Source organism: Electrona antarctica (genome assembly GCF_951216825.1).
Source record: "Electrona antarctica genome assembly, chromosome: 3".
Classification (NCBI taxonomy): Eukaryota; Metazoa; Chordata; class Actinopteri; order Myctophiformes; family Myctophidae; genus Electrona; species Electrona antarctica.
Window position 1 is genome coordinate 446800 of NC_136808.1, and position 17558 is coordinate 464357.

Sequence of the window (17558 nt, forward strand, 5' to 3'; positions counted from 1 at the left end):
GAGTAATATAAACATGTTTGCCTTTGATGGCAATTGGATGACTTGAGGCATTTTGTTCCAAAAATGTGTTTTTCAAAAATCAACCTGTTGGTGGCGCTATAACAGGCCAATGTGAAAAGGGTGGGATATATTCCTCAGCCTAGTAAGAAAATGTGTGAAAGATTTCACGTAAATTGCATGCTGCGTTCATGATTTGAGGCTTTTGTTCAAAACGGGGCAATCTTGCAAACTGTGAAAGCCAATTATAGCCAATTAGGATGGAATATGAAATATCGGACAGATCCGACTTGAGCACATGACCATAGAGATACTGTGTAACGATTTGTGAGATTTTTGGACAGAATCTGGAGGAGTAATATCAAAAAATGTGTTTTTCAAAAGTCGGCCTCCTGGTGGCGTTATAAAAGGCAGATGCGGAAAATGCAGGTCAAAGGTTTGTCCTTGGCCTCTAGGGAGTGTGCATGCAACGTTTCACGCAGATGGTGCAGTTTTAGGTAAAAAATGTGAAAAGCTGCCTCATGGTGGCGCTATAACAGGCCGTTCTGGAAAATGGGGGGCAGAGGTTCATCGTTGGCATCCAGGGAGTGTGTGTGCAAAGTGTGGCATCGACCGGGTTAACGGTGCCGGAGATTAGCTGTACACAGACGGACGGAAGGAAGGACGGACGGACGGACACACACACACACGGACGGACGGACACACACACACACGGACGGAGTGCAAAACATACTCTCTCCCCATGCCTTCGGCCTGGTGGAGACAATTAACCTATGGCAGTGGTGGAAAGTACAATTGTTTCGAGTACTGTACTTAAACACAATTTTACTTTGTACTTTTACTTTACCTGAGTGTGTACATTTTTGGATACTTTATATGTCTGACACTTCTTGACACTTGTAGAAAAGAAAATAGGGAACATATTTTTTTCTGACCTTCTATGTTTTAGTTTGAATCTGCTTACAGACTCTACCTTGCTGGACGAAATGCAAATAATGAAAATGCGGGCCGGCCTCAGAAGATTGGTCCAGATGGGCAGCCACAATGGAAGCTGACCTTCCCAAAGGCCAGGAAAGGCGAATGCAGAGCGAGGCCAATCAAGGTTGATGCCACATTTGGTACGAATTTTTATTCCAAATATAATTATTTATAAAAAAGTACAATAAAGTGAAACTCAAATTACCAAACATAAAAGTGAAATACAATCTGATTACTTCTAACAGTAGAGCAAACGAGAGAGGAGAGAGAATCCATTGGCAGCAGATAAAATAATGCCTACAGTAGCTGTCATTATACACCTCGTAAAACATACACTGAATTACACAATAACCCTGGGATACTTAAAATAATGTTCCATTCATTCAAATAAGTTGCAGACAGTAGCTTCAAATGTGTCTTTATTGTGACATCTGTTGCAAACTCCTCATCACCTCAGGACCTGATGTTACGCACACAGTCGGTCTAGAACCGGCCCAAACTGCCCCGAGCGAGAGCTAGAATTATAACAAGTAACAGTATTGCATAATAACGTGAACTGAAGGCTTGTCAGTGCATGTATCCCACTGTACCACTGTACTTTAAAGTAGAGGTTCTGGTTGTGTTGTCCAGTGTTCCTTCTTTTTTAATTTCAAGGACCCCCACTTTGATATGCATTACACCACGGACCCCCTATTTTGACACAAACTGCAATTTAAAATCCTCAGTGGTTAATTATTTCAGAGTTTAGGGTTCATTTGGGGCCCATTGAGCAAACAGTGCTCTTAAGTCTCAACCACTTAATGCAAAATGACACTTTGGTAGCGGTTTGGGTTGTGTAGTAGTTAACTAATTTTGTTTATAGAGTTCATTAGGATCCTTATTAGCTGATGCCTAAATAAAAATGTCTGGGTTTCCGAGGCTAGCTGATGCCTAACATCAGTTAATATTCCTGGGGTCCACACATAACATACAACATGACAGTAGACAAGATAATTAACTTGTCATGATGCAGCTACAAATACATACTGGTAAGATATCTTCAATAGTTATTTAGAAATAGATGTTCCAAAATATTCTCTTCATTGACTTATTGCACAGTGAAACAAACAAACATAAACAAAGCATTTTCAGGAAGTTGCTATCTCCTCGGAACTCAAATAGTGAAAATAGCCTATCTACAAGCTCGCGACAGGTAAGATTTATGGAAAATCTTTCATTCTTCTTTCATTTATGACGGTTTGATAGGGTTTAGTTTAAGCAGTAGAGTGGTCTTACTTGGATGTGTGGCCCCTGGTTTAGTTAAGTAGTAGAGTGGTCTTACTTGGATGCAGTGTTGTTCAAGTTACTTTTAAAAAGTAAAGAGTTATAGTTATAGTTACTTATCTAAAAAAGTAACTTTTTTTAGATAAGTTACTTTACTTTACTTTACTTTATGAAAGTAACTTGAAAAGTTACTTTACTTTACTTTAAAAAAATAATAATATAAAAAACGATTTAAAAGAAGGTTTTTTGTTCTGCCGCACAGTAAGAGAAAAGACAACTCCCTAACATTATGAAATGTAGTGGAACAATAAAACATGTTCAGAAATTTTGACAGGCATTGTAGCCTCAACTTGCCTTCAAAACAAATGGTGCTGTGCAAATTTGCAATATGAAAAAAATAAAATAAAAAATGAGTCCATATAGGCCTATTTGCAGTGGTAGAGAGATATTCTAATTCATCAAATGTATTTTTGAGCTCATCTTCCATTTTAGAATATTCACTGTTCAGGTATTTGGAAAATGTATTTCTGCACATTGGCCCTGCTTTCACTAGTATTTTGCTGACCAGTGCTCTGAAAGGAACAGACTCCACCGTTGAGGGGAAGCATTTCCTCAACAACATACCTGGCAAGTGGCAATAATTTTGTCAAGTTGACTCTTGGTGACATGCCTCTGTGGCGATTTAAAATCGATCTTTGTCTGTTTTGGTGATGTGAGGCAGCGTAGGTCATGGACTGATTTAAGATGCTTTCTTAGATTTGCATTGTGGACAATGCTTTCTGTCCGCCACATAATTAGCATTTTCACCTCAATGCTTTTCTGGGGGGGAGAGGACAGCCCTATCACTGTGCCCGGGGAGGTGGCCACGGGTCCCCGGTTGCATGCAACGGTGTGCAAGGCTAACGCACGGCTAACGTCAGGCACTGTGCTGCGCAGGAGGGACACAGCAGTAATAATAAAGGCAGTACGGGGAATCGAATCACACAGCGGGGACACTCCATGGCATGTTAAAACATTTCCTTGACCCGCAAGTACTCAGATAATGCTTGTATTTCCAACCCACAAAGCATCCGATCTCGCTGTCATCCGTATTTGCCATTGTAGCGTGTGGTAATAATGTTCGTTCAACCGGCGTTTTCTGTTTATGCGTTACGAGGGTTTGTGTGTCTGAGTTTAGAACTGTTTACCACAGCCATACGAAAGACCCGCCCTACTCTGTCAGACTGTCTCTGATTGGCTTACCCTGAAATCTGTCCCTACGTTAGCCAATCAATGACCTCTTCTGCGACATGCTTTGTTCAAGTTAGGGTGCGTAGCCATGTAGGCTCAGAGGCTAGTATGAGAGCACAAACAAAACTGTCAACACAGTACAACACAGAGAGCGGCGCGCTCTCTCAGCAGCAGTCAGCACAGAGCCTGTATGACAGACTCACGGCGCTGTATGGGGAAACTTTTCACTTGGATCATACGTTGACATAATAACGCTATAACGCGGGTAACGCTCGGACAATAACTATAAGGCCGTTATGGAATAGGGAAATGTAAAGCCTCCGTTACAAGTTACTGCAAAAAGTAGCGCCGTTAGGTAACGTAACGTGATGTAAGGGCGTTAGTTACAACACTGCTTGGATGTGTGGCCCCTGGTTTAGTTAAGCAGTAGAGTGGTCTTACTTGGATGTGTGGCCCCTGGTTTAGTTAAGCAGTAGAGTGGTCTTACTTGGATGTGTGGCCCCTGGTTTAGTTAAGCAGTAGAGTGGTCTTACTTGGATGCGTGGCCCCTGGTTTAGTTAAGTAGTAGAGTGGTCTTACTTGGATGCGTGGCCCCTGGTTTGATAGGGTTTAAGTTAAGTAGTAGAGTGGTCTTACTTGGATGCGTGGCCCCCGGTTTGATCTCAATGGCAGCGCGGCTCCAGCTGTCCTTCTCCACCTGGCTCATCCTCTCCCGGGTCATCTGGTAGGAGTCGTCAGTGGCGCACACTGTGATCTTGTCCTGGATGCTGCCCTGGCCTTCCAGACGGTCCCGACCATCGCTGTGAAAACAAAATAGGGGTGAAGCAGTCCAAGGAATCAAAGCAAAATGTCCAGAGTCCCAATCAGTGATTTGTGAAATGGCATGAAAGGAAACTCTAGCGTTCCGTTTCCTAAACACAGATAAAAGTGTATCTTATAGGGGATTCACACTATGGTCCCGGGTGCGCACTCGGGACCACTTTGCAGATGTTGTGGTAGTGTGAATGATGCGTACCATTCCCAACCGTACCTGGGATCGCAATCAGTCAAGTCTTGGATACGTTTTGCTGCAATGTGAAAGCCATTCGTACTAAAAGGAGGAAGTGGACTATAATCATAATTTATATTTTTTTATAATGACACATTATTTTACCTGGGTTGTACTTCTGGTACTTGAATGTTGACAAAGAATGATTGATAATCCGCTAGTGTTTGAGTAGCACAGCACGAGCCGTGGAAAAAAACCCATAAACAAAGAAACACATGGCATGTGCTGCAGCTAGGACAAACATACGGTTTAGTCAGTGACGTCACTGTTAACATACCAAGGATAAGTACATGATGTCACCGTCATACAGACGAGAGACAATGTTACATCGCGCTGTTTAAGACCATCAGCGCACACCGCTTTGGTTGTGTATTGTTGTTATGTTATTATTATAACTTTGTCTCTCAAAGCCCCATAGTCCACAGCACCCCTCTGAGGCACATACGTTGAATGAAGTGTACCCGCGTGCGCTCTTGAATCTCTGCCAATGTGAATCATGGCCAGCGGGGATCAGGCAACCGTATTCGGGAACGGTTCGCAAAACTTCGAATCAAACTGACTCAGTCCGTCTCAGTGTGAATCCCCTATAAGAGAAAACATCTGAAACCAAGAAAGAACAGGGTGCGCGGCAAGCGCGTGCACCACTTTTTGGTGTGGGAATACCACATGGTTAGGCTATTGACATCTGTAGGGGGTTGGACCACCTCACACTTAACCTAGTTATGGCTTAAATGGCTTTTAGTAATGCATAAGTCTTTCTTGACTTAAATAGGTAGTGTAAGTGATTTTCTTTGGTTAAAATAAGTGTTAAAAAGCTCTATATTGTGATAGTATAGTGTGAAAACCCACCTCTTCAGACTCCTCTCCAGCCCGTAGCACTTGCCTTAGAACTAGCCCTAGCCTCGACGACCTTACAGGCGTATGCAAAGGCTCAACTAATGTAACTTAGATAGCATGTTTATGTAGACATAGCACTCTATAGTATAAATGCATACCGGTAGTTTCATATTCCACGGTTCTTAGCTTACGTATGATTCATGATGACTATTTTTATGTACATGATGTATTACCATGTTTTTGTTCTTGCTTACTGTAAATTGCTCTTACTGTAGCGTCTGCTAAATGCCTAAATTGTAAATAGTACCCATTGCTAGAGTGTTTGTTCAGTAACAGGAGTCCCCATGTCTCTCCAGCTTTTTATTATACAGAAAATGCATTTTCAGGTCGGGATACCAATTTTATCCAATCAGGATGTAGAACGCAGTCAGGATACCGATTAAACAAGTGGAATTGGAAGTGATGACACAAAGTTGGAACAAAATTGGAACTGGAAACTAAGCTGATAAATGGCTACTGATTGATTGATTGATTGAAGAATTTATTAACAGTTTGCAGAATTACAGTACATTTCAAGCACAAACTCAATACAAAGGCTGTTAACTGTGAGTGGACGACCCAATTAAGCATTACACTTGTTTCCAATAGGGTCCACCATGTTCAAATCATCAAAACATTTAGAGACGTACAAATAGACACTTCTATAGACAGAACAGGAATTCATCATAAGGGAGGTAAAATTCATCATAAAGGAGGTAAAAAGGGAAAAGAAACATATACAGTGAGGGGAAAGAGGGGGGGGCGGTGGGGGGGGATTCAGATTTTACGGGGGCCAGTTTCGAATTGCAGCCATCCGTAGGTGCCCTTTGAGAGCGGTTTTGAAGGAGTCAAGGGATTCGCATGTCTTAATGACAGTTGGTAGGGCGTTCCACATTTTGGTGGCATAGGAGCGAAAAGAATTTAGTCCCTTGTTTGTGCCGAATCTGGGTTGTACATGGTTCGTTGCACTCCCTCTGGTGTTGTGGGTGTGGACTTCGTTAACATTAAGGAAGTATCTAGACAGGTACATGGGTATCTTGGTGGTGTATCGAATCTTGTGGACCAGACCCATTGCAAGATGCTGTACTCTGTCGTCGACCCTAAGCCATTCCAGTCTGTCGAAGTGGGCAGGGGTGAGGTGGGTTCGGGGGGCTAGGTCAAGTAGGAGCCTGACCAGTTTGTTTTGGGAAGTCTGGAGCCTGGTTTTAAGGGCCTTTACTCTCTCCTGATTGGCTGAAACTTTGTCACCTACATGAAAATGCAGGTGTTTATTAACAAGCTGGAGAGACGGGGAGACTCCTGTTACTGAACAAACACTCTATAGCAATGATTACTATCAGAATAGAGACACACGGGGACTACAAATGCCACGCCCCCAAATGAGACAGCGTCCCCACTTTGTACTGCAGGCCAGCCCATAGAAGTCCATTGAAATTCAACTGTAGTTAGCCTACTTTTAAAATAATATGAAATTAACTGAAGACTATATTGATTTGAATAAAAATATGTTTCCAAATGTATGAAGTGTCTTTGTCAACATATATTGTTGTTTTCTCAATAGAGGATGTATTTCACATTTAATTTACCACTTGAATGAGTTACCCATATTGTTAAATGGTGTATTTTTATATACAGAGCAGAGGGGGAGACGGCAGACAGAGAACCTGTCGCTTTTAAGGGACGTCACTGCCTTTACGAGGCTACGAGCACCGACTTTGAAGAGTCAAATTCTCGATATACATCCCGATCCCGACTGACTTTGTTATTCATGTCTATATTTTGAACATGTCACAGGCTTACTATATAATTATGTTCTACCTACCGCGGAGCTCCGACGGTGTGTTTTACCGCTGTCAACTAATAATGAACTTGGCTGAATAAGTTGCATTGGAAAATAACCCAGCTAAATGGAGGAGTGACATCCTGACATTTTCAACTACCTAGTGAATTCTCCAGATCTTGCAAGATGCTGTTTAGATCATTTTCAACAAATACATAGCATATAAAACGAAATACAACAAATATATCTGGGTATTGACAACCTCAAGGGATGCAATCGTGACATATATACCGTGCGACCACTTTGACTTGAGATTTACAATGCTAGCACTTTTCACAAACTGATGGAGTATATTATAGTACATTGTGGGATGTATATTGAGATGGCAGGTATGTGACATTGAAAGGGACAAATCAAACATATGGGACACTTTATTAGAACACAAAAAATATCGCTACAGCCTCAGTAATGAACCAGTGAAATTAGGGTATTTCATGATGCCTCTCATAGGGATTGCATTGGCAGCTGCAGTACACCGTTGAAACGGACCAGAATTGGGGCCGCTGTCTCATTTGGGGGCGTGACATTTGTAGTCCCCGTGTGTCTCTATGGAGGGTATGTGCGTGACATCATCATCAAACCCGGAAGTTATGCAGGAATGCCTAATGAGTGGCAAAAAACTACTTTCTGGCCTTGACAGCCCATACATCTGATCTGATTGCATTAAACAACATTAAACAATGTTAAACTCACTTTGCCACTCGATTTTCCACTCGATGTGCCATTCACTTTAAGCATGCGCATACCCTCTATATAGTGATTTAACCTTTTAACAAAATACCTTTTGTTTTAACCAAAAAATATCGCTTACTATACCTTTAAAAGCCATTTAAGCTATAACTAGGCTAAGTTTAAACTTAGTGTGAGGTGGTGCAACTAAACTGGCTCCCTGTTCTCCATGACCATGACTATAAAATGGTGTTTCCCTGATGTTTACTGTCCTCACTGTGAATGTGTGCCAGTCCATATGCTTCATTTTGTATCAGGCTGTGACACAGGACATTGAAAGCTGCTGTAAGGCTGTTGAATGTTTGCTGATAAGTACTTTGGATACACTAATAAGCACAGGAAACAACAAGCAGTGTATTATTAGTAAATTAACTGTCCCTACAGCAACCTACAACCTATCTGCTACAGACAGCCTATCGGTTCCTTTATGTAAAGTTCAAAATAAATGGACTACAAATTAGCCACCTGTTGTTACAGACCCTGCTGAAAACAAAGGAGCAAGGCATGACTCCACCTAAACAATGATCGTACTGTCTCTGATATAGTTATTATGACATGAACCTTCATCCATGAGCACTTCATCAAAGTAATCAATTTAATCATTCATTCATCCATTATTATAAAAATGTTGGTATAAGACCTTTAAGGTCGTGGCTATAATGCGTTAAAACCACATTTATAATGCATTATTGTTATGCATTAACAACTTATAACAGGGTTTATGAAGTACTGTACTATACATTATAATTATACAATTTATAAGTGCTGGTAATAATGCAAACTCAGCACATTATAAATACCAGGTAACAGGGTCTAACATTTATAATGCATTATAATGCACTTATAATGCTTCAATAATAATTGGCTAGTCTAAATGTATTTATTTAAAAATAAATAAATAAATAAATAAATAAATAAATAAATAAATAAATAAATAAATAAATAAATAAATAAATAAATAAATAAATAAATAAATAAATAAATAAATAAATAAATAAATAAATAAATAAATAAATAAATAAATAAATAAATAGATAGATGCAGTGCTAGATTAAAACGCAATCCAATTGCAACTTTTACTGGGGCCAGCTGAGGACAGCGTGCAACCATCTCAACCTATATAGCTGCCATAAACCAAGGCCAACAGAGTGTCAATCATGTGGCTTTGTGGTCCTGTGTGTATGTTATGTCACTGTACAGATATAGCTCTCACGCTAGACGGGTTCAATGCAGGATTTAATGTGTGGAAAACCAACTGGGATTAACATGATCCCTGACTACAGGCTGACAAAACAAGAAGACAACGATGTCTTGTAGGCTTCCTACACAAAAGTTCCGCTGGGCAGATAGGACAAATAACTTAACCTCAAAATTAAAAAGCAATCTTCTAAATCCTCCAGTTTTCTGAAATAAATATTTTCACGATTTTTCAAAAATAGCAGACCTACAAGCTATGAGCTTGTAGATCTGCTATTTTTCAATAGCTAAATTATAACATAATGTTTAAAACACCAAAAGCGGTTCCCGCCCCAAAATGGGTTAAACATACAAAGAAATGGTTGACCTAATAACTTTATACTTAATTTTTTTTAGAAAGTATTTGAATCTGAATGTGGAAGTCTCTTTCTTCCTTGGACATAGTGGTCATCTTCTTACCTGGTGACATGCTGGTGGACACAGTCGAAGCTAGCCTGAGGCTGGTCCTTGCTGTCAGTGGACAAGTAGAAGGAGAACACACGTACAGTAGATGACGTATCAGCGACGCCCGCAGACACTGGGATCTTTATGTACTGTGAGAGGAAAACAAACACAATTAGTTATCGGATAAATTAAAAACACACACATGGTGTAGGCCTACACACAAACACACAAATGTTACATTGCGTTATGTACACCAACAACAACAAAAAAAGAAGAACAATATACATTAGGCTGTGGACTGAATAACTCCAGACTAAAACAGGCCTGTGTTTTTTTGTGGCTTTCGCCTTTATTTTTTATGGAGGGACAGACAGTAGGCTGACAGGAAATGGGGGGGAAGACATGCAGTGAAGGCCGTCAGGATCGGGAGTCGAACCCACGGCACACTGCCAGACTGGATTACCAGCCAAGGTGCCTGGACCATTGAGCCATGGCCCAGTACAGGCCTGTGTTTGGAGATGTACAGTCAGCGGCAGCTAAGAGATTTATTTAGGGTTGGCAATATTCATGTGTATACAGGAACATTTAAGATCAGAATATGCAAATACATGTCAACCACTTATTCCCTATTTTATAATTCCTCTGCAAACATAGCTCACGTGTAATTTTGCTAAATGTGTGATCATTTTTGTCTGAAAATGGTTCAAACAATGGCTGTCATATGAGTACTGACTAGTATATGTAGTCTAAAACAGTTGTTCTCAACATCACAACAAAATCCTGCTCTTCGTTTTTAAGTGTCTAAACGGCTTAGCACCCATTTATCTCTCTGAATTGCTGAAACCCTATGTTCCCACACGGACCCTTAGCTCCTCTGACCAGCTTCTCCTGGAGGTGCCAAAAACCAGGCTGAAGCTCAGAGGGAACCGGGCTTTTGCAGTGGCAGCTCCCAAGCTAAAAGTAAAGCCCCCACCCTTCAGGTGTTTAAATCACGCCTCAAGTTGTATCATTATTCTTTGGCATTTCCAAGCACAGCATGAGTTGTTTTCTGATGTTTAAAGTGACACTGTGTATTTGTATGTTTTTTAATGAAGTTGTGGTTTTTTTTCCAATGTTTTACTGTAAAGCACTTTGGTACAACGTTGTTATTTAAATGTGCTATATAAATAAAGATGGTATGGTATGGTATGGTATGGTATGGTATGGTATGGTATGGTATGGTATGGTATGGTATGGTATGGTATGGTATGGTATGGTATGGTATGGTATGGTAAAGGTAAAGGTAATAGAGCATGCACCTCCACTCTAGCCCAGGTGCTGGACAAAAGGCAGTACAAGAGGAAAAATAAAGTCTGCAACACTGGTATGAAAACTCAGCTCCACTGGTTTATTTGACTCAACGTTTCGATCACTTAGGATCTTCTTCAGGAATAGTGTGACAGGGAATGGGTGTGCACCTTTATACAGGAAGGGGTACAACAGATTGGCTCTAACGATGGGTGGTGACTAATGCCACCTAAGCCCAAACCAATTATCCAATTTCCAATATCACAATAATAATAATAAACATGACAGGTTTAAATATACAAAAATACAACAGGTACAGAATGTGTACACAATATGCAATATTTAAGCACAATAATACACAGGCTAAATTCAGGATAGGACACCATGGCCTCTGATCGTTGCCGAATGAATTTTCTTGACATTCTTGTCATTAAAGAAAACAACTAAACATGGATCTGTATAGGAAACCGACAGACCGAAATGCCCTGTTGCATGGTGAAAGTTATCATCCGACCCCATTGAAGAAGGGCATCCCTATGGGTCAGTTCAAACGGGTACGTAGGATCTGCAGCTCAGATCAATCATTCACTACACATGCAAATGACCTCCAAAATCGTTTTGAACAACGTGGGTACCCAGATGAATGGATCAGACCTGCCATAGACAAATTCAGTGGATGTACCCAATTAGAGTGTCTTAAAACAAAGGAGAAGACTGATAAAGAACAACAAATTAACTGTTATACACAGTATTCTCCATTAGGTAGACAATTCGAAGCAACGATCAGAAAGCACTGGCATATCTTGAGGTCAGATCCCACCCTAGGAAGAACCTTCTCTGCCCCTCCTCGCAAAATCTTAAGAACCTCTTGGTCAGGTCACATTTACGTCAGGAGACACCCACACATTTTTTGTCTGATATTCCAGATGGTAATTACAAGTGTGGCAGATGTGCACAATGTGGTTTCACATCAAAATGTCATACATTTAATCACCCCACTACAGGCAAGACTTTAAAAGTCAAGGGCATTATCAGCTGTACGACAAATAATGTGGTCTATATGCTTAAGTGTGTGTGTGGGCTTGCCTACATAGGCAAAACTCTAAGACCCCTTAAAACCAGAATTTCGGAACATAGGAGTGACATAAGAAACAAAAAATTCAAAAATCCTGTAGCCCTACATTTCCACCAAGCCCAACATTGTATTTCCTCCTTGAGGTATATTGGTATTGAAAGGGTCCAACTGCCACCTAGGGGTGGAGACATTGATGTTTTACTCTGAAACTTTTTGGATGTCAACCCTCAATACTGTGAATAAGGGCTTGAATGAGTCTTTCGATATCAGACCATTCCTATAATTGTACATTGATTATGAGTCTCTCAATCCAGTATACTTTTGAGTACATTTGTGATGAATTTATCCCCTTTTACTTGATGGTTTTTAACTTGATTTTAACTCTTGCAGTAGTACAGTGTGTATGCCCTATACTTTATTATGTTTAGGTACTCACCTGATGTACTATTTGTATCTCACATGTTCTCTTCTCTACTATCTGTAGGTTGTCAGATGATGGACTCTGATGATGGAGTGCCCCTCCTGAAGAACTACTAGTCCTCATCCTCATTTGTTCTCAGCATCGGACACAATTGGTGATAATTAAAGTAATGGTCTCAGCTTCCTTACTAGGAGCTTTGGGATTTTATTTTCAACACCAAACAATAAATAAATGAGTCATCTGGAATTTTAAATTAGATTTGTGTTATCCATGACATGCATGTTTTGTGTCCTATCCTGAATTTAGCCTGTGTATTATTGTGCTTAAATATTGCATATTGTGTACACATTCTGTACCTGTCGTATCTTTGTATATTTAAACCTGTCATGTTTATTATTATTATTGTGATATTGGAAATTGGATAATTGGTTTGGGCTTAGGTGGCATTAGTCACCACCCATCGTTAGAGCCAATCTGTTGTACCCCTTCCTGTATAAAGGTGCACACCCATTCCCTGTCACACTATTCCTGAAGAAGATCCTAAGGGATCGAAACGTTGAGTCAAATAAACCAGTGGAGCTGAGTTTTCATACCAATGTTGCAGACTTTATTTTTTTCCTATGGTATGGTATGGTATGGTATGGTATGGTATGGTATGGTATGGTATGGTATGGTATGGTATCAGATGTTGAGAAGCAGTAGGAAAACAGATCCCATTGTGTACAGTTTGAACAGCAGCCAGTGTTTGGTTTCAAGTCTTTAAAGGCGTAGTGAAACGGAAATGGTGGACATTTTATTTTGAAGTTTCAGACGGTCTCAAGTTGAAACACCGCTATGAAGTTTCTGAACCAATCAGAGCGTCGCATCCCTTCAGGGGATGGGACGGTAGCTAGGGACGTGTAGCTATGCTACGCAGGACAGCGTGTGGATGTTTGTTTACAAATCAGATAGTCGTCCAGCTTTACCAGTTTACTCTTAATGTGGCTTATTTCTACCCTATAATGTTTTCAGATACATTTTTAGCGTGATGATTAAGTTGAAACCGAGTAATACACTCTCTGGATGTTATCTTGAATGGGAATAAAAACTGAAGATTTCTGTAATCAGTAGCAGCTGTGCAGCCTGTGCTGGACGGATGCGGAGATATGGGGAATTAAACTGGTGAGCTTCATTTTTATTGGCTTTTATCGATGTTGGCCTCGACACGTCATCACGCAGCACGTTTTCGTTTTCAGGAAGTAATAAAAAATATATTTTTATGGACGTTTGATATAAAAACACACAAAAATGAGATTTTTTTTTTTTTGGCATCCATTGTTAGGTATGACCATATGATGACCATGGATATGGTCTTTCATTTCACTACACCTTTAAAGGTATATTCAGTGATTTGACTTAATTCAAATATCACTTATTTTTTCTTTTTTTCTGGATAATCCTCCCTACTATAGAGTGTGCTGACTATATAAGGAGTTCCTCCCTGTCCCCAGTGAGCCACTGGGGTCAAAAAACCCTAGTTTCAGTTTTGGTGGCGGGTGGCAAAGCCTTCATCCAATCAGGATGAGAGGGGCCTTCCTCCAATCATGATCGACTGGGGGCGGGCCTTGGTGCACATGCTGTTGGCCTGTTGCACTTCCCCCCACTGTAGAGCGTGCATGTGCACATTTTGTTACCGGGGCGGACTGAATGGTTTTCCAAATCATCCAAATCACTGAATGCTCCTTTAACTGGTCAGTGAGTGATGTGACAGCACCATGCATCTGTTACTTTGGTTTTCACTGTCTTCATCTCATCAGAGGGAAAGAAATGACCTAGTCAGCATAATGTGAGACGCTGCTGGCTCTCTGCTGCCAGCTGCATCATAGCTGTTGTAATGCACAGATCAATGGATCATATAGCCCAGTGTGGGAGCCACACATTGATAAATACTGCTTCTATTTTAATGTTAGGCGTTGAGAAAGAGACCATTTCTCTAAGTTCGTAGAATATGCACCATAGGCTGGTGTGTTTTGAACTTTCACACACACACACACACACACACACACACACACACACACACACACACACACACACACACACACACACACGCACACACGCACGCGCAAACACACACGAGTACATCTTTAAATAAATCCCCCTGGGTAAACAGTGTTTTGAAGAGGCTGCTCCAGTGAGGCGTGCCTCAGATCCCCTGGCAGACACACTGGAGCACGGCACAACCTCCAGGGCCAGTGGGCCGAACACACACACACAAACGCACGCACACACGTGTCACACTCGCAACACATTGTGAGCTTGTAGATTACCTATCTTCTGGGAAGATACTTGGTGTACAGGGAAAAATAAACGGTACATTAATATAGCACCTTAACACAAAAAAATGACACAAAACAACACTACACGCAACACTATAATGCAACATGTGTTGACCAGGACACCGTCTTCCAGAGTGGTATATTTCAGATTCAGGTGTTTGTTCTCAGGCTTGCAGCAGTGGCAACAGAGCAGCAGAGACACGCCTAGTCGACTGTATTCTCCTATCACACCACAGCACATGTCTGTGCATGCAGGCCTTCTCCGCAGGAGACAACACTAAATAAAAACCCTTTCTATGCCCTGATAGTACTGAAGGGTGCCTTCATTGTGTCTGCACAGGTGGCTTGATTTTCTGCACGGGAAATCCTCAGTGTTGACTCTGAGCATGTTCAAATGTAACCAAATTGAACCCTTAATGATCCATTTGGTTACATTTGTACACTCACTCTCTTATTGCAAATGGACAAATTCACATTCATTTAATTTGTCTCTGACATATTTTGGTCATCAACAATTTTTACACTTTGGAGATGTCCTAACATCAATGGATGCACATATTGTCAATAAAGATTAAAGAATATGCTAAATCATTTAGCATAACAGCTGTAAAACAAGGTTCACAACATTGACATTTCAACAAGCGCTCTGACAAAAGAAATGGAACACTAAAAAAAAACCATTTCCCTTTCTGTTTGGTGCCACCCATCTTAAAACACCTACGAAATATGTCAAAGCAATCTCATGTTCCTCGTTGTGCAAACACTCATGAAACTAGAAGAACAGCTGGCACCAATGGTTTTTATTAAAAGGTTTTTTTCTTTCATTATTCTCTCTCCACTCCCTATAAACTGAGGTTTGGAATAAATTGTTTATGGAGTAAAGTAGGATGTCTCATAAGAGAGTCAGGGTCAACTGCCTTTCAACCCTGCCAATTCAGGAAGGGAAGCGGCCATGTTTGTGTCCTGTCTAAATGAAATAATTGCAATAAAACCGGCATTGTTAAATATGTTGTTGGTTTGTCTTTCCAAAATCGACATCTTATTTATGCGACTGCAAAGGCGAAAGGAGGTGGGGCGAGACAGGACATCTGATTTATGATCCATGAATTTTCAGCGCTCTGCTTGCGTTGCACAGAATGTTAGTCAGAAGCATTTGAAAATAATGTCAACAGTGACAGTCTAGGCTTCAGCCCCTGAATCGCTAGCCACACCCATTAAAAAATATGTTCCAAACGAAGGGATGTTTTCGAAAGGAAGAAGCACGCACAACTCCAGCTATCTCAGCTCTTGGAACATTTTACCGGGTGCACGGTCAGGAAACACATTTTAGAAGAAGGAGAATCCAGCACTCACAGAGTAGTCCTTTAAGGCACTTTATTGTTTCATCTTTACAAGGGAAGGTATGCTGCAAGCAGCAACACAACGAACGCGTTTCGGCCAGGGGCCTTCGTCAGCGTTGTAAATGCTATAAACAAAGCAGTGTGTCACATTTATACTGTCAGACAGTGCGACATCCTCCCCTGTCCGGGTAGATACACACCACAACCAGCTAAACCCCTTCAGTATTAAGTATATAAGCTGCAAGCAGCAACACAACGAAAGTGCAAACACAATTAATTTACATATTCAGAAAATAAATGATTAACAAAAAAGTCAGTATGTCCATAAGACTTCGGTAATTCATAAGGCACCAACTGCTGGTATAAATTTTTTGGTCCATGTTACAAATACATAATATATATCCAACATTATTACATAGGCTCACAGGGCATCACTGGCTGAGTCCTTAAAGAGGAGGGGGTTAAGTACTCAGAAAAATACACTTTACAACTAGTATACACACATGAGGTGCCAAAGAGGCTACAAACAGGCTTATTCTTAGTAGAAAAGAAAGGTAGAGCAACAAAACCCACTAGCAAAAACATTTTAAGGTTTTAAAAGAGGGCGTGTCTTAAGGCCTCTCGTCTCAAAAACTCAATTAAAGTCCACCCCTCTCTCGAAAGGAGGTCATTTAATCTACGCATAAGGGGGCAACAGTAGCCTACATAATTTGCTCATAACGGAAATCACTACTGGGATGCATATAATTAAAAATCGGAATGGCTCCGTGTTTGTACTACATCATATAAAAAGTGCATGGACGAGTCATATATACAAACGAAGGGATGCACACGCAGATTAGACACACCAACGGACTGACATGCGGAAACAACAGTCGGACATGCGGTCGAACATGCGCTGATCCCGTGCTTGCGGTTAGGTTAGGGTTTGAGGTAGGTTGTCGGTCTAATGACAGTCAGACCAATAGTATGTCTAAACTAAAGCCTGTACCGGGTTAAAAAATGAATCAGAATCTGTCTATATGAAAATGACCCCACATTACACAAAAGAGCTTTAAGTGGGTAAGCACTAAGCAGCAATGATGAGACCCATTTGAAGGTCCATATTTCTTGAGGAAAAAGCAGAGGAAATGGGCGGCCGTGTCTCTCACTTAAAAGCCACCTGAACTTAATTAACACCATCTCACTTAAAACCCAAGTGATCTCATGACACACACCATCTCACTCTCACGGCAACCACGTATGGTAGCCGATCTGTAAACATTTAAGAGCCAACTCAACACAGTCATAAAACTACAAAGGTCTTGTTCAAACGCAAACATGAAGAAAAGAATGGCCCTCACAGTTTACACTAACTGTAAGAATGAGGCCACCTCTCAGCTGGAGATGCATTAGTGCATTTTAGTGTTGAGGGCCCCATAGGGCCCCTGAGCTGCTGACGTGGGGAATCCTGACAACTCTGCCGCAGTGTTTTCCAACCTGGGGTAGCATAACTGCTGCCTGTACGTTCTCAATGTG

At 40.9% G+C, this 17558-nt stretch overlaps 1 protein-coding gene across 1 annotated transcript in view; it reads right to left on the minus strand.

Annotated features, from left to right (window-relative positions):
• Positions 1-17558, minus strand: part of LOC306920306 (RNA polymerase II elongation factor ELL2-like) — a gene marked incomplete at its 5' end in the record, with an annotated part of 63447 nt that overhangs the window by 14174 nt on the left and 31715 nt on the right. The window contains 2 exons of the mRNA XM_079497021.1: positions 4105-4268; positions 9618-9751. Coding sequence (XP_079353147.1) covers positions 4105-4268; positions 9618-9751 — 298 coding nt within the window. The remainder of the gene's footprint in view (positions 1-4104; positions 4269-9617; positions 9752-17558) is intronic.